At 36.0% G+C, this 18,362-nt stretch overlaps 1 protein-coding gene across 8 annotated transcripts in view; it reads left to right on the top strand.

The window, feature by feature from the left end:
- The window catches only part of GSK3B (glycogen synthase kinase 3 beta), a 177,290-nt gene continuing 158,928 nt past the window's right edge, over positions 1–18,362 (top strand). For 4 of the 8 annotated variants that reach the window (XM_015558494.1, XM_015558495.1, XM_006755356.2 and 1 more), the window contains exon 1: positions 7–603. In XM_015558494.1, the coding sequence (XP_015413980.1) occupies positions 516–603 (88 nt within the window). In that variant the 5' untranslated portion in view covers positions 7–515. Of the gene's footprint in view, positions 604–8,265; positions 8,291–10,968; positions 11,014–18,362 lie in introns of those variants that run through there. The other 4 variants (XM_006755358.1, XM_006755360.1, XM_015558497.1 and 1 more) reach the window with 3 other exon arrangements.

An 18,362-nucleotide genomic window follows, 5' to 3' on the forward strand; every position in this document is an offset into this window, starting at 1 on the left:
GCCTCTCCGAGCCGCCCCCTCCCTCTCCCTCCCTCCTTCCCATCCCCCTTCTTTTCAAGCGTGAGACTCGTGATCCTTCCGCCGCTTCCCTTCTTCATTGACTCGGAAAAAAAATCCCCGAGGAAAATAGAATATTCAAAGTACTTATTTTCAATCAAGTATTTGTCCCCGTTTCGTGTGATATATATCTATATATATATATTTTTTTTAGGATCCACCCTCCCCTTTTCTCTCCTCCAAGGAAAGGGAGGGGAATGAATTGTATTTTTTCCCCCCTTGTCCCAAATCATCTATGTTAAATACCCATACTGATCTGTCTTGAAGGAGAAACACATCGCTCGTTTTTTAAATAGCTATACAAAAGGAGTGGAAAAAACCCCAAGAGAACGAAGTCTTTCTTTTTCTTGTGGGAGAACTTAATGCTGCTTTTGTCATTAACCTAACATCCCAACATACAACAAAAGGAAGAGGAGGAGGAAGGAAGGAAAAGAAGGTGATTCAGGAAGAGAGTGATCATGTCAGGGCGGCCCAGAACCACCTCCTTTGCGGAGAGCTGCAAGCCAGTGCAGCAGCCTTCGGCGTTTGGCAGCATGAAAGTTAGCAGTAAGTATTGATTTTCTTCTCCACCCTTCTCCGCTGCATCCTTAAAATAGGAGACCTGGAAATGCCAGGGTCGTCAGGCCTTAGACCTGCCGATACAGCCATCAGATGTGATGGAAATGGGCAAGAACCTGTCTGCAAGGAGGAAGCAGCTCCCTCTTTTCTCCTCCCATACCCCCCTCCCCCGGTCTCATTAACCTTGAGTTGAGAGAATACGGTTTTTGTTTGAACGATTTGATTTGCAACTTCTTTTCTTCTACTTGCCTGGCTGTTGGTAGTCAGCTGTGTTAAGTGCCAGAGTATTTCCGCGTTAAAATAGCGATGGTAGTGTTGACTTGCTCAACCTTTTGGAGAAAGAGGACAAGACTTGATTCATAAAGCATGATGTATTGTTGCTCGTTTTATGTCGTTTGGAACGAGGGGTATTTTAGTTAGATCAGGTCTCAGGGGTTTCCATCGTTTTGAATATACTTAATGGAGAGACGGAGTGTTACAGTTGCCTGACATTTCTTTCTTGCTTGTGTGACTATACAAAGTATTTGTTCTAAATCCTGCCATGAACTTGTTCAGTAACGGGGGCGTTCACGTTGGGAGGCGAGTATTGATTCCTTCCTTTACGAGGAGCTAGTGGGAACTGCTGATACCCAGAAGCAGTAGTATCTCTATTTGCATGGTTTTAAATTGGATAAGTGGTTTAATATGTTATCTTTGATCCTTCCCGTTTTGACATTACCTGTCTACTACTGTATAATTTATGTTTAGTCAAAAGGTAATTTGGGAGTAGGTCCAATTTTTGATTGAGGTTTGTATTGTCATGTTGTCAAATACTAAGTTGAATGTTAATTGTTACTGACTTGTCATTTAAGTTCAATTTTGGGTGCCATTGCATTTGTACTTGTTGGATGATCTAGATAGAGGTCAGGGGTCCTCTTAGGATTATTTAAAATGTTCTTGCATTGGTTTTCTGTCACATTTAAATAAAACTATGGATTTAGATGTGAGAATATGGATTTAGACCTTTCCATCATAGGTTTTGCAGAACGCTGTGGTCCTGCATATAATAGGGATATTTGGGCTGTGTTCAGGGTTGTTGCTAGAGTGTACTCTTGTCCCAGATTTGTGCTGAAAGTCTGTGTTCTTGAGGTGTTTGGTATACTAAGTATCCAGTGTTCTGATGTATCTCTACTTGTGGATTTGTTTATGTGCTATTTAATGACAGCGTATTTAAAAATATTTCCAGAATTTGGCAAAAATTTTAGTTTCTTATCCCACGAGGGCAAAGAAAAACTATTTTGTTGCCTAGAAGAAGGAGAGAACTGAAGAACTGAGATTTTTTTTTTAAGAAGCATATGCTGTTATGTGAAATTGACTATATCCTTAAGCAACATAAAATGATTCTTGTTGAATTCAGGATTTCAATTCTGTTGGCTTTTGGAACTTACCTGAAACAGGGTAGTCTAAGGTAATAGCTGAATTGGAGGTTATTTTTGAAAGTTAATTTGGAGTGGGGTTTGTGGGTGATGACTAGCTAGTGCAGAATGCAGGGTATGTGAAGAGGGAAGCTGATGATGCATCTTCACGGAAGGGTCAGGCTTTCTAAGCACTTCATGGGATCATTTGAAAGGAATATTTAAAAACTCTAGGGTAATTTTCAGTTATGATGAAGCAAATCTTATAATAGCTACTTAAGAGCCTCTTGTGCTATTGGGGTGTTTGTTTTTTCATCTTGGTAATACAGTTTAAAAACCACTCAAAATCAATTTTAGGTAATTAATATATTAGCTCTATTTCAGAAAGCAAAATAGAATAGCTTATGTTAAAATTTTGGACATTTCATTTTATCCCCAGAATTTACTTTGAAAATGACTTCTTAATTCTTGATAATGTGGATGTTGACTGATGAGGTAATTCTTGTAAAGTGTAGGTTAAAATGTTTAATTTTCTGTTATCATATAGATCAACTTAACATTTAAAAAGTTGGAGTTCAGTGCTAATTGTTTTCGACAACCTTGACTTAAAGGACATTTTAGAAGAAAGGGAAATCATTAAATATTTGTTAGAGTGCTAGTGTTCAGGTACCCCTGTTCAAGAGAGAGATACATAAGAAAATGTAGTCCTTGTCCTCAAAAGCTTATCATTTAGTAGTAGAGGCAGATTATGGGACAAAATATGAAGACACTACCAAGATGACTGTAAGTTTATAAATACAAATAGAATGCTTTGTAAAGAGGAACAGAGAATAAAGAGGTGAGGCAGATGGGTTAGAGAGGGAAGACTTCTGCAGAAGTGTGTTTTAAGAAAGGTGGTAAAGGAGGCAATAACTTCAATTGATACAGAAGCATACAGGATTCTCGATGGAAACATTGGACAGAGGTACAGAGATGGCGGTTTTTTTGTACGACAGGTAAATGATTTTTGTATTTACCAAACAAGTTGGTAAATCTGAATTAAAGGAATCTAAATAGGAAAACGAGAGGTGGAATCTGGAAAATACGTTAATAGCTGATGAAGGGTAGAAGGGGCCTGCCTATAAGAGTTTGGTTGAGCTTCAAGAGATATTGGAATTTATTGTAGATGACTGTACCAAGATATTCGAAGATCATTTGGACAGCTGAGTTAATGGATTAGAGTCAAGTCATTAGAGCCCTTTTGGGGATATAGTAAGGGTGTGTTGTGAATCATGAGGGAGTATAAAGTAAAATGTGAAAATGGGATGAAAAGAACGTATTTGAGAGAACAACTGAATGAAGAACTGGCAGGATTTTGTATTGGATTGAAGGGGAATATTTGGGAAGGAGTCAGGAGTTAAAAATAAATTCTGATGTTACTGGTCTGGAAGAGTTGACTGCAAGTTAAATTGTTGGTTGTAATGGGAAAGTTGAGAAAGTTTTGAGATGAGAGGGGAGATGAGTTCACTTTTTAAAAATTTAATATACAATAGGTTCCCTTGAAATTCTGCAGACATAATTGGTTACTAGCAGTGATATTTAACTTTCCAGCCTATTAATTACACAGTTTCCAATTTTTCTACACTTAAAAATGCTGATTTATTTTTGGAAGTAGTAAACTAAGGTTTTCATTTAAATGCTTTCCATTGAATTTCTAAAAGAGACAATTTTTAAAATGTAGATTCAATAGCTTTGCACTTGAAAAACCCAGTTATAGTTCCATGTTTATTTATTTGAAAACAATGAAAATATTTTTGGCACTAAACTGTGATTTTAAAATTTCAGGTATTTTATATAGCCTTTAGCCTTTGGTACAACTTAAAACTTTTCATAAATATGATTATTTTCAGGTAAACTGCACATTTAAAATAGTGGTAATAATAATAATAATAGCAGCCTTCACTTAGTTTGTGAAGGGACCAGCAGACATTAAAAGTTGATTTTATAACAAATTGTTTTGACTTTTCTGTTGAGCTAAGCATTCATTGCAAGTTTAAATCAGTATTTTAAAAATATTTCTTTTTATTTATGTTGGTGAAGCCAACATTTCTTTTTGTTTATATCTAGATTCAAATGTTATTAAATGTTAATAGCTATACAGTTCCTTTTGTAGAATCACTTGATACTATACTCAATAGAGAAAATAAGGACCCTGTCTATGGTGATTTTGGTTAAAATATTAATAATAAATCCCTTTGGTATACTATTGGTGAAAATTTAGCTAGTTGCCTAGGTTTAAAGAGGAGATTTGGAAAGAGGGAAATAAGTTGAGTATTACTTATTTCCTCATATAAAACATTTTTAGATCAAAATTGTTTTTAGTAATGAGAGAATGATTAATAGTATTTGTGTATTTAGTTATGGTGATAAAACAAAAGCGTAGGTAGCAGCTTAGAGTTCCTGTATTCCCAAGGGAGAATGATCTCTTTGTGACACCCAAAAGTTAGGTTTAGAATTTAGCCAGTTTCTAGATTATCCATGTTGATGTTGGAAAAGAGCTCATGTGTGAGACGGAAAACTAGAACCTTATTTTCATTTCTTTCCAAATCAGACCTTTCCAGAGTTCTTAAAACACTAAGACCTTCATTTGAGAATTTCATATTATCATATTGCATTCACTGGTAGAAACGGCTAATTGTGAAATGAGGCACAGGTACAGGGAAAACTTGAAGGGAACACAGAGATTTCCAAATCAATTTATGGTTGATTGGGAATTGCATTCAGAGAATGAGGTGACATCTTCTCATAACTGAAAGTTAGTACTTGCATCCTGTGTTGTTTGCCCCCTGTTTTGAACTTTAGTTGCAGGTATGAGATACTGTTTTGGAGACGTTTGCAATTTTTGGAAGTGTCAGCAAATTCTTAGGCTGGGGGAGCTCTATTTTTGCATGTGCTGAATGTATAGAGAAGGCTGTGAAACATGCATGTGCTGACACTGTTGCCATAGTTCCATACTTTTAAAATATGAATTTGTTAGAGTGCTAGTGTGTATGTTTTTTTAATAAGACTCATGGGACTGTAAGACAGAGATGGGGATGGGCAGGCTGTGAGACTAGTATCTCTTATGCTCCACCCTACAATGGAGAATGGAAGGGCAAAGCATGTGGGTGTGACGGGAGTAAATGCTAGTACTAACAGGACCAACCTGATTTCCCAGATGCTGTACTACAAGAACATAATCACTATGAATAAATGAATTTGTTGTAATGTTTAGCATCATTTTCTACCATTTTTGAGGGGGTTTGTGCAAAGGGAATCTTTCATGATTTCAAGCACATAGTATCTTCATGGTTCATTGATTTTATTTTACTGTTTTTAAAAAATATATATTTTATTGATTTTTTACAGAGAGGAAGGGGGAGGGATAGAGAGTTAGAAACATCAATGAGAGAGAAACATCGATCAGCTGCCTCCTGCACACTCCCTACTGGGGAATGTGCCCGCAACCAAGGTACATGCCCTTGAACGGAATCGAACCTGGGACCCTTGAGTCCACAGGCTGACACTCTTTATCAACTGAGCCCAACCGGTTAGGGCATAGAAAAGAGGTTGCAATCTTTGTTTCTATCTTGGGTCATACAAATCTTTCTTGATTATATAAATATCTTTGAAATTGGTTAAATGTGATATAGAAATGTACATTTATATAAAGGCCTGTGTGAATAGAATAGCGAAGAAAAATTGACAGAGTTAAAGAACAATTTGTTTTTCCAAAAGTTTGCTACCACTAAGTTGACACAATAAAGCGATATTCTATTTATTATAGAGTTTTTATTTTTGTTTTTTAAAAATGAGTTATTACTCAGCAAATAATGAACATTCATTAAATTATGTCAATATATACTTGTGTCTGTAATGCACTTGGTCTGGTACAAGGTATAAAGATAAAACTTCGTTGATTTGGAATCTAGTTTACAGTTCCCCTTCCCACTCTGCTTATGTTTTGGGGGAAAGGTTTACTTTCAAAGTGTATGCAAGTAAAAAATTTGTAAATGGTTGAATCTTAATTCTATTTGTATTTATAATCTTACAGTCATCTTATAGTTTTCTTAGAAGCATTTTGGTGTGATCAGATTGAGGCAAAGTGATGAATTTTTAAAAAACTAATTCTGTCAAACCAACTTTTTCTTTAAAAAAAAATCCTCACCAAAGGATATGTTTTTCATTGATTCTAGAGAGAAGAAAGGAGAAAGAGAGGGAGAAAGAGAAGCATCAATGTGAGAAACATCAATTGGTTGCCTCACATAAGGGTCCCAACCAGGAATCAAACCCAAAACCTGGGAATGTACCCTGACCAGAATTGAACTCAGAAACCTTTGATGCGTGGAGCGACACTCTAACCATTTAGCACCACTGGCCAAAGCCCAGCTTTTCCTTTTGTCTCCAGGGTACCATTTCCAACAGTGGCACAGATACGATTCATTAATATGTTCCCTTATTAACACAGTCTAGTTGTTAATTTCTTGATTGTCCTTTCAAATCAATTTAATAATAAAAAGTGAACATTTCTGACAAAGGAGTAACTATTTTTCTAGTAACTTGTATTTCAGATGATGGTATAATTTAGATAAATTTACAGGTTTACAGATTGGCTAGGCATGCCCTAAAGCCAGAGAGGTGGTAGGTAGGCAGGCAGGCAAATATATTAGTAACATTGGTATAAAGCAGTAACATTAGTACTACATTTTTTTCATTATCATTAATTGTAGCATGTTGAAATCCTTGGCTTAGAAAGCAAAAAATAAATAGGTTACCCTAATAGACAGTATTAATTAAAGTACATTAATTAAAGTACATTAATAATTGATTGACATGGGGTATGTCTATTGAATGACTACTGTGTACTAAGTATTCTGCCAAATTTTTTACTTGCATTACAACAGTTAATCATTACAACATTTCTACAAAGTAGCTAATACTGTTATCCCCATTTTATAGATGAGGTAAATGAGATTCAGAGAGGTAAAGCTTACTGTCCACGATTACCTGGCCAGTAAGTTGCTGTGTTAGAATTCAAACCCAGACATTCTGATTCTAGAGCCCTTGTTTTTTATTTTTATGTTATAGATAATGGATTGCTTCTTACCTTAACACTACGATTCCAGAGATAAGCTAAAATACTTTTTGCTTTTAGGATAATTTAGCAGTGAATTTCATTATTAGTACTGCTTTTGAAATTAGTTTCAGGAATGACTGTTAGCAGATATAGTACTTAAATACTTATAGGTAACATTGGAAAAAATCCTCAATTATTTTAAGATTTTAGGGAAAACTTATGAAGAAAAACATTGAAAATGAAAATATTAGGGCTTATGGCAGAACAAAAAAAATAAGTAATATATGCTATTTTTTTGTTTAATGTTCATTCAGAGCACTGGTTTTTATTGAAAAATACTGATTATAAATAAATCTGGTGTATATATGTATTTATATTTCTAGGTGATACTAGAATGTGATTCTCCAAATTAGCCATTATTAAGGATTATTATCTATCTCCATCTTTTCTTATAGGTTGTACAGTGTTCTACGTGTTCTTTTTCTTCTTTTTTGCTTGCATGTACACAGCCAATGAACAAGTTAGTTAAGTATCTTTTGGACATTTGTTAGGTCTGGAACTGTACCTGCAGGGTTTTTGTTTGTTTGTTTGTTTTTTAAAGAATAACAGCTATGCATCAATGTGGAGTTGGAATTGGGTTATTTGAAATATCACCTTTTGGGAATCAGGAAATAAAGCAAGAAAGCTTCTGAGCAGCTGAAATCCCCAGACAAATTAATGATGTATACAGTTTGCTCATAGGTTGGTTTTTAGGCTATTATTTAAACTTCTTTATTATTATTTAATACAGTTCTAATTCATTCAGTTGTCTGGTTTTCTAAAATTGAAAATTAGAAGAGACTGAATGGATACTGATACTGCCAAAAAGAATAGGCTGACAATTCAGGAAAACAAGCATATTGGAATTACTTAGTGTAGGTTTACACAGCTCCAGGGGAAATCATCATGATAATTGTTCAAAATGTTGATCTTGAGAAGGTTAATTTATACTACCTTCACTCACTGTTAAAATAGTAGGAGTCAGGAAAGTCTCTTCTGGATAGTTGGGGTTCTGTAATAACTTCTCATTATATCAAACATTCTCTAAATTTATTGGTCACGAAAATAATGAAAAAAAGAACTGGGTCATCTCATCTCTGTCTGGTTGACCAACTCTAGTTGAATTTCAGTGATATGATGGATAAAGGTACTAAAGTCTTCAGTATGCTAACTCATAGTATTGTTTCCAATTCTTTCTTCCATTTTCCATCTACATTTAATAAAAAACATTTAATTGGGCTGTTGTTTTTAACATGTTTCTATTGATTTTTTTTAGAGAGAGAGGAAGGACGAGGGATAGAGAAATAGAAACATCAATGAGAGAGAAACTTCAATCAGCTGCCTCCTGTATGCCCCCCTCTGGGGATTGAACCCACAACCCAGGCATATGCCCTGAGCAGGAATCAACCGGTGACTTCTTGGTTCATGAGTTGATGCTCAACCACTAAGCCACACTAGCCTGACTGTCCATCTACATTTATTACTCAGACACAGCATTTTATCTGATTTAGGTTTATTGTCCTGGTTTTTTTTCTGTGGCATATATGGAGTTGCTGTTTAGATATTCACCTGCCCATATTTTCGGTTTGTGGAATACTTGAAGGCACTGCATGGAGTTATTTAAGCTTTCTTATGAATTATGATTGGGTATTAGAGAGTAACTTTACCAAATACATGTTGTACGGCCTATGTTATGAGAATTGAAAAGGGTAGGTATCTTTTTTTTTTTAATTGATTGGTTGCCTCCTGTACCCACCACAACCTGGGTATGTGCTGCCCTGACCAGGACTTGAACCGCCACCTTTTGGTGTATGGAATGACACTCTAGAACAGCCGTGGGCAAACTACGGCCCGCGGGCTGGATCCGGCCTGTTTGAAATGAATAAGACTAAAAAAAAAACAACAAAACCCGTACCCTTTTATGTAATGATGTTTACTTTGAATTTATATTAGTTCACACAAACACTCCATCCATGTTTTTGTTCTGGCCCTCCAGTCCAGTTTAAGAACCCATTGTGGCCCTCGAGTCAAAAAGTTTGCCCACCCCTGCTCTAGAACCAATTGTGCCACACTGGCCAGGGCAAAAAAGTGGGTATCTTAATTGTTGATCTGAAGAAAAAGGACAGTTTTGGCAAAGTCCTTTTTTCTTTTCTGAATGTCTAAGAAATTCTTAGGGGCTTAATTGGCTAATTTGATTTAAAAGGTTGTTTTTGATTTCTTTGTAAAGAAGGCTAACCTATCTTAAAAATGTGATTCTCTCATTATTTCTTTTTATTATTTATTTATTTATTTAATTTCTTTATTGGTTAAGGTATTACAAATGTGTCCTCATCCCCCCATTTACCCCCAGCCTCCCCCCTACTCATTATTTCTTTTTTCTTTTAAATGTATTTTATTGATTTTTTACAGAGAGGAAGGGAGAGAGATAGAGAGTTAGAAACATCGATGAGAGAGAGACATCGATCAGCTGCCTCCTGCACACTTCCCACTGGGGATGTGCCCGCAACCCAGGTACATGCCCTTGACCGGAATCGAACCTGGTACCCTTCAGTCCGCAGGCCGACGCTCCATCCACTGAGCCAAACCGGTTTCGGCTACTCATTATTTCTTAAAAGCAGTTAAATCATTTACATTGATAACCACTTTTTTCATGACTTGTGTTGAAGTTACTGAGCTGCATCAAATTACTACTCTTAGACTTTTGAGTTTGTAGAGGCTGCACCTGAATATTTGGAGGTACTAAAGTTATGCTTGTCATCAGAGTGATAGTATTACATTTCATCTGCTGTTCTAATGGAATTTCAGTGCTTTGACACTATATACATTATTTCAATTCTGAAAGGAAGAGGGATGCTTTGAGTTGGTATGGTTTCAATATTAAATGTAATTGTATGTATATACATATATCATGTTTATACTAGAGGCCCGGTGCACGAAATTCGTGCACAGGTAGGACCCTTAGGCCTGGCCTGCAATCAGGGCCGATCTGTGGGGCAACTGGCTGGGTGATCGGGCCCTCCTGCTGGTACTCACCTTGGCTGGCCTGGGGCCTGTGGGCTGGGGCAGTACCTGGTTAAGCGTCTGTCCCCTGGTGGTCAGTGCACATCATAGCCACTGGTCATTCCACCAGTTGTTTCGTCGTTCGGTTGATTTGCATCTTAGGCTTTTACTATATAGGATGTAGTAACCACCAAAATATTATTAATTGGATGTTGTATGATAAACAGTTACACGCTTATTTACATATTTTGCTTTAAAAAATAGAATTTACTCACACGATTCAGAATTTAAAAGGTACTCAGTGACGTCTTCCTCTTGCTCCTGCTGTAACTACCAGTTCCCTTTCCTGGAGACAGCCAGCATTCCAATTCCTCCCTCCCTCCCTCCCTCCCTCCTTTCCTTTCTTCCTTCCTTCCGTTTATTGGTTTTTAGGGAGAGAGGAAGTAGAAGAGAAAAACATTGATGTGAGAGCCCAACATCAATGGACTTGCCTCCTGCGTTGCCTCCACTGGGAATTAAGCTAGCAACCTGGCCTGACCAGAATTGAACCAGCAACCTTTCAGTGCGCAGGACAATGCCCAACAAACTGAGCCACACTGGCCAGGGCCCAATTTCTTATGTATAATCTGAATGTTTATAGGTTAGTTCTAGTACGGAATTATGTTTGTTGCATACATACCTGAATTGACCCTGGCTTTAGCATAAGAGTGCTAGATTTAAGACAAAAATTGAATCAGTTACTCTAGAAAATTGCTCTTGCTTTTTATCACTAAATCTAAATGTTTTAGATTATTAAATCTTTATTTTTCTGAATGTGCATTAGACGGGGAGTAAGTGAAGTTGAGAGAATGCTTCTCATGGCAATAAGAGGTAAAATGCATTCAATGAACACTTAATAGCACATTTAAAATACTTCTTACTGTGTTTGAAAAATGATCTATAGTGTCTGGTAGATAATATCTGTATTTTTTTCTGGGAATAGTTGCTTATTTTATGGTAAAGAAAAAGACAAAGGGTAATTTTTTCCTCTAACTTTCCATTTTTTTAATATCTTAGATGAAAAAACCTGTTCTCTTGAGAGATCAGAGGCGCAGAGTGCGTCAATGTCAATGAAGCCTGTGCCTTTTACCTCTTTAAGAGCGCACGGTTTCATTCTGCTCGTAACCAAGCACTCTTGTCATTTAAAAAAATTTTATTTTTTATTTTTATAAAGTAATATACTAATATTATTGAAAGAAATCAAATAGTGCAAAAAGTCTTATTATGGAAGCCAGTCTCCTATTCCCCATTTTTATTTCCCAGAGGCTGTTTCCTCTAGTAGTTTTTATCATACTTTTAATTAGTATACTCTTTGTCTATTTCTTAAAATTATTTTTAAATATTTATTCTCTTTTCATTATGGTAGATACTATTTATTGTCATTCTCATTTTCCTTTTGCTATCATGCTAATATAATTATACCACTATTTTTAGTTTATCATTATTTATGTAAGTTATAACTTAAATGATTAATACTTAATACCTAGATAATAAGCAGTATTCTTAGCAGAAGGAAGTAGTGTACAATGGTCACTTTCCTTTTATAAAACAGTTTTATTGATATATAACTCACATATCATAAAATTGATTCAAAAAGTTGTGGTTTTTAGTGTATTCACAGAGTCATGTAACCATTACAGTTTAATTTTAGAACATTTTTTATTACCCCTAAAAGAAATCCTGTACCCACTAGCAGTCATTCCCCACATTCCCCTTCTTTCCAGCTCTAGGCAATCACTAATTACTCTGTATGGATTTTCCTATTCTTGACATTTTATATAAATGGAATCATATAATATGTGACCTTTTGTGACTGGCTTCTTTTATTTTCCATTAATATCTTATAGGCTCATTTCTGGTACACCATTTATCAGCAGCACTTTGTTCTCTTTTATTGATAAATAATATTTCATTGTATGGAAATGCCATCACTTGTTTATCCATTCATTAATTGATAGACATTTGGATTGCTGTCTCCTTTTGGCTAGGGTGAATAATGAACATTTGTAAATATGTTTTTGTGCGGACACATTTTCAGATCTTTTGGATGTATACTTAGTAGTAGAATTGCTAGGTTGTATGGTAATTCTGTTTAATATATATATTTTAAAATTGATTGATTTCATTTTTATTGATTTCAGAGAGAAAGGGAGAGGGAGAGAGAGATAGAAATATCAATGATGACAGAGAATCACTGATTGGCTGCCTCACACCCGCCCCTACTGAGGATTGAGCCTGCAACCTGGGCATGTGCCCTTGATGGGAATGGAACCGGGCACCCTTCAGTCCATAGGCCGACACTCTATCCACTGAGCCAAACCAGCTAAGGCCTGTTTAATATTTTAAGGAACTATGAAACTTTTCAAAGTGACCATCGCATTTTCTTTGCTTTTATTTTTAAAAAAATACTTTATTGTTGCCATTTATCTTTTCTTGCACTGTTTGCAATGATCATAATCTTAGTTTTCCCCCCTCAAGTTTTATCAGGCATTCTGTATATTCTGCCCCACCCTCTCTAATTTTCCTTTTTCCTGGAGTCCTCATCTTACTACTGGGATCTGGCCTGATTTTTCTGCAGGTCTCGCTGTACAGCTGCCATCTTCTGATTTCTTTAATTGTTCTTCAGTGCCCACTCTCCTATTTCCTAGATCCCATGTATTTGTGTCATTAAGTAGTTTTTACCTAACATGATATCATGATGTTAGCCACCAGTGTCCAGAGTATTAATTGCTTGGTAAATGTATCTGAAAAAGTTATTAGTTGATTGTTTTTTTTATATTTCCTCCAAAATGTTAGTTAAGAAGCTGACAAACTTTTTTGGTTTGTTTCTCACCTTTCAGTATCTAGACCCTGAGGCATACATGTTTTGAGATGTTATATTGTATCACTATTATAAAATGATTATAGTGATACCAACATGAAGAAACAATATGAAGCAAGTACATAAATCTGAACAATATTAATATTAAGCAATTGTTTAAACCAGAGCTATTCAATAGAAATATAATGCAAGGCACAAATGTGAGTCACATGTGTAATTTTAAATAACATATTTTGTTTAATCCAGTGTATTCAAAATATTATTTCAACATGTAATCAAGTTGAAATTTACTGAGATATTTTACTTTTTTGGTACTAAATCTTAACAACCTATTGGATATTTTACACTTATAGTTGTTCCTGATTTGGAGTAGCCACATTTTAAGTGCTCATATGTTGCTAGTGGTTATTGTATTGGACAGTGAAGGTTTAAAATATTGTTCAGGGATTATGTTATTCTGTAATATTGTTGTCATTCTGTCTGATCATATAGTCTATTATAAAGTGTATGTGGTTTTAAAACACTTCACTGATTTGTCTCATTGCTTTGTCATGTGCTTGCTATAGCAGGTAATAATTTTTCTCCCATATTTTAGCACAACTGTTAAAATGTACATTGAAATTCTTATTGATATGCTTGTTAGATGTTGTCATTGTCATGGTCCTGATGGAATTTCATTCGTCTATTCTTTGTCTTATGTTCTTTCCCCTTGCTGTTTCAAAGACATATCCAGCTTTCACAGTCCCAAAGGCAACTCAGCCACTTAGTCTTTCATGCCTTACCCCAAGTCAATTGCATGTGACTCCCGTAGCACCCTCTATCCTCCTCTTTCTGTTCTACTGTGTATTCTAGTTAACTTGTTTTTGTCTCTCTCTAGGGAATTATAAATTCCAGTATGGCAAAAAATATTATCCTCAGCTTTGTATTTTTGCAGTGTGGAGCACAGTGCTTTTGTATTGGGTCATGTAATACATATTTGAGTTAAAGGCAATTTGTTATGGTAGTTAGATGAATACTATATACATGGTGGTTACATGGTATAGACTTGCTAGGTCATCAAGCTATCACTGATGTTTCTCGGAAAATTTAAGTTTTGATAAAAGAAATTATATAAAGTTACTAGGCTTTTGTTTAAATATGAAAGAACAATAGTAGGAAAAGGAAAGAGGCCGAGATATGTGCTTAATGCTGAGTAGTTCTGAACTCTTTGGATGTATAGCTGAATGAATGAAAGAACTCATGTGCTAGGTTGCACTAGTTAGTAAGCATAGTACCTTTGAAACATTGAACCTGTCCAGCTACTACAATACCCCCAAGCCTTCCAGGATTTTATTTGGAGAGTGTAGAAGAGAGATTTCGAACAATGAAACCTGACAAATTTCTTTATTTTTACCAAGTAGCTTATCCTGCAAGAGATAATGTAAAGAGACAGTATTTAAATATGAACAGGCCCGGCTCCATCATTATGGATCTACTTAGACTTGTAATTGTATTGTGGGGATTTATGAAGTTTTTAATTTTTACAGGACCTTTTTTTGTGTCTTTAAGATAATATGTACTTGATATACAAGTGCATTTAAATATTCAATTTAAGAGCTTTCCCAGAGAGTGAGAAATATAAGTAAACAATATGGTTTCTTTTACTGAATACTTCAACCTCTTAAATAGCTTTAATTTTGCTGTTTGTATTTGTATCTGGCTTCTTTCACGTAGGATAATGTTTTCAAGGTGCATCCATGTTATAGCATGTATCAGTATTTCATGGCTTTTTATGGCTGAATAATATTCCATTGTCTGAATATACCACATTTTATTTATCTGTTCAGTTGATGGGTTATTTCCAGAGTTTGGCTGTTTTGAACAGTGCTGCTTTGACTATTTGTGTACAAGTTTTTGTTTGAGCAATTTTCAGTTTTCTTGGGTATTTACCTAGGAATGGATTTGCTGGGTCATAGTAATTCTGTGTTTAATTTACTGAGAAACTGAAAAACAGTTTTCCCAGTGGTTGTACCATTTTACACTTCAGTGTATAAGAGTCCTGATCTTTCCACATCCTTTCCAAAACTTGTTCTTTTCCATTTTTTGATAATGGATATCCTGGTTGGTATGAACTGATATCGTGATTTTAATTTGCATTTCCGTAATGACTAATGCTGTTGAGCATCTTTTCATGGGCTTGTTGTATATCTCCTTTGGAGAAATGTCTTTTCAAGTCCTTTGGTCTTTTTTGAAGTGGGTTGTCTTTTTTTTCAGTTGTAAAGGTCCTTTATATAGTCTGGATACTAGACCCCTATCAGATATATGATATGAAAATACATTCTCCCATGTTGTGGGTTGTCTTTTTATTCTCTTGCTGGTGTTCTTTGATGCACAGTTTTAAATTTTGATGAAATCGAATGTACCTATGGTACTTCTTTTTTCCTCCTTGTGTTTTTGGTGTCATGTCTGAAAAAGCATTCCCAAATCCAGACATGAAGGTTTACTCATGTTTTCTTCTAAGGATTTTATAGTCTTACTAGAGGCCCGATACACAAAATTCATGCAAGGGGCTCGGCCCTTGCAGCCACGGCACTCACAGCCCCTGCTTCTTCTGGAAGGTCATCTGGCTGTCCGGTCTAATTAGCATATTATGCTTTTATTATTATAGATTTCTCATATTTAGGTCCCTAATTCATTTTGAGTTAATTTTTCTATGTGGTGTAAGGTGAGGGTCCAGTTGTCTAAGTTCCATTTGTGGAAGAGCCTGTTCTTTTCCCCATTGAATGGTCTTGGCACCTTTGTTGATAATCAGTCGACCATAGATGCATAGGCTTATTTGTGGACACTCAGTTTTATTCCATTGATCTATATTTTTGTCTTTACACCAGTAGTGTACTCTCTTGATTATTGTAGCTTTGTAGTAAGTTTTGAATTGGGAAGTTTAAGCAGACCAACTTGGCTTTTTTAATGATATATTTATTATTGTTATTATTATTCAGAATCCTTTGTATTGCCATACAAATTTTAGGATCCCATTTTTCATTTCTGCAAAAAAGGACTTTGGGGTTAGGACTTTGGGGTTTTGATAGGGATTGTGTTGAATCTCTATACATTGTTTTGGTTAGTATTCACATCTTAACAATATTAAGCCTTCTGATCCGTGAACATGGGATGTCTTTCTGTTTTTTAAGTCTTCTTTAATTTCTTTCAGTAATGCTTTATAGTTTTCAAGTATTATACCTCCTTGATTAAATTTATTCCTAATTGGTACTAATAAATTGAGAAATTGTAATGCTACTGTAAACTGAATTGTTTCTTAATATCCTTTTCAGAATATTGGTAGTGTATAAAAATATACGACTGATTTTTGTTTTGATTTTATATCCTGTAACTTGCTGAATTTATTGTATGAATATTAAATGAGAAACAAACACCATGAGTTCACACTAATTTTTCCAAATTTGCTTTTAAGATTAGGGGTTTAGAATTTTCTCTTTAATTTTTTAAGCTTTGTATGTATAGCTCTTTTCTTTTATGCTGAAATCTTGAGAGTAGTGAATGTCTTGCTTTATTATTTACATATATCTGTATATGTATTAGTAGTATTGCTATTTTGAAATTGTAGAAAATGGTTGCTGAAAACAGTTTAAGAATTCTTGCAATTTAAATTCTAGGGATTTTCAGTTGAATTACTGTCTTAAAATCATTTAAAAGGATTTTTCTGTGGTTAAGTCAACTGATATATACTTCATTTTGCTGTCAATTTTTAGCAGTAACCTATTTGCATTTTGATTTCATTTTGTTTTATAATTATTTAAAATATTTACATGGTTCCAAAACTATAATATGAGGTAATCAATTATATTAGTTTTGGATTACTTAAAAATATGTATGTATATTTATTCATATTTCTTCTTCTTAGATAAAACTTATACTTTATTTTTCAACTTGTGTTTTTTTACTAAACAAAAATCCTGGAAATCACAGTGTATAGAGCTCTTCCTTACTGCTTTTTATACCTGTATAGCAGTGATTTTTTTATTCACGCAATTCCATATAGATGGACATTAACGTGCAATATAGGGAAATTTTGATGAGCCCAAATGCCTGGTTCTTCTTCTGGCAGTGAAACTTTAAAAAATATTTTATTCCTCATTTTTATCATAAAGATGTTATTTTACCACAGATACTCAAAGAGTATAGAAGCATACACAATAAAAAGTGTAAAGTTTTCTTGATTCCCATCTGTCCACTTTCCACCTATGCCTATCTCAGAAATTTCTGGTAAGTTAGTTCAAGACATTTTTTAGGAGTGTACAGCATTTATATATACTACTATAAATGGTTTCTAAGCAAAATTGGGATTATATCAGTATTCTGCAACTTAACATTTTAATGAAATATATTATCAATTGAACTTTAGATTTGGATAATGAAAAAAAATTTGAGTATAAATAAGACAAAAATGATTTTGAGACTTTTTTCTTTATACACACACACACACACACATATCTACACTAATAAAAGAGAAAAATGGTAATTGGCGTACGACGTTACCCTTTTCATTGGCTAATCAGGGCTATATGCAAATTAACTGCCAACTCAGATGGCAGTTAACTGACAACAAAGATGGAGGTTAATTTGCATATGTAGGCACAATACAGGGAGGCAAAAGGGAAAGCAGGAAGAAGCCCCCTGCACTGACAGTGATCGGAAACCCAGGGGGGAGCTAAGAGCAGAGGGGGCAGGGCAAAGGCGGCCTCAGGGCCTTTATCGGAGAATCAGGCGCCTTTGCCCCCCTGGCCAGTGATAGCAGGAAGTAGGGGTGGAGCCAGCGATGGGAGCTCGGCACGGTCGAAGCTGGAAGTCCCAGGAGCTAAGGGTCCCTTGCCTGGGCCTAAAGGGAAGCCCACGATCACGGGCCCGCTGCAGCTGCAGGTCCCCGCTGCCCAGGCCGGACGCCTACGCCAGAGGCGTTAGGCTTGGGCAGGGGCAGAGCCTGCAACCGTGGGGAGCCTGCAACCTCTGCTGTAGGCCTCAGGCCTGGTCAAGGGGCCGATCTGGTGATTGGTGATCGGAGGGTGATGAGGGTCAACTCCTCTGGCCAAGGCATCAGGCCTGGGTGGGGGGCGGAGCCGGGGATTGGGGGGATATGATGGTCCCCTTGCCCAGGCCTGAAGCCTGGGTTATAGGCATCAGGCTTGGGCGGGGGGTGGAGCAAGCGATCAGAGGGAGATGGCGGTCCCCTGCCCAGGCATGATTCCTGGGCCAGAGGCCTCAGGCCTGGGTGGGGGTCAGAGCCAGTGATCGGGGGGAGATGGGGGTCCCCTGTCCAAGCCTGACACCTCTGGCGGAGGCGTCAGGCCTGGGCAAGGGGCCG

The sequence above is a fragment of the Myotis davidii genome, unplaced genomic scaffold (assembly GCF_000327345.1).
Source record: "Myotis davidii unplaced genomic scaffold, ASM32734v1 scaffold292, whole genome shotgun sequence".
In the NCBI taxonomy this organism is placed as follows: domain Eukaryota; kingdom Metazoa; phylum Chordata; class Mammalia; order Chiroptera; family Vespertilionidae; genus Myotis; species Myotis davidii.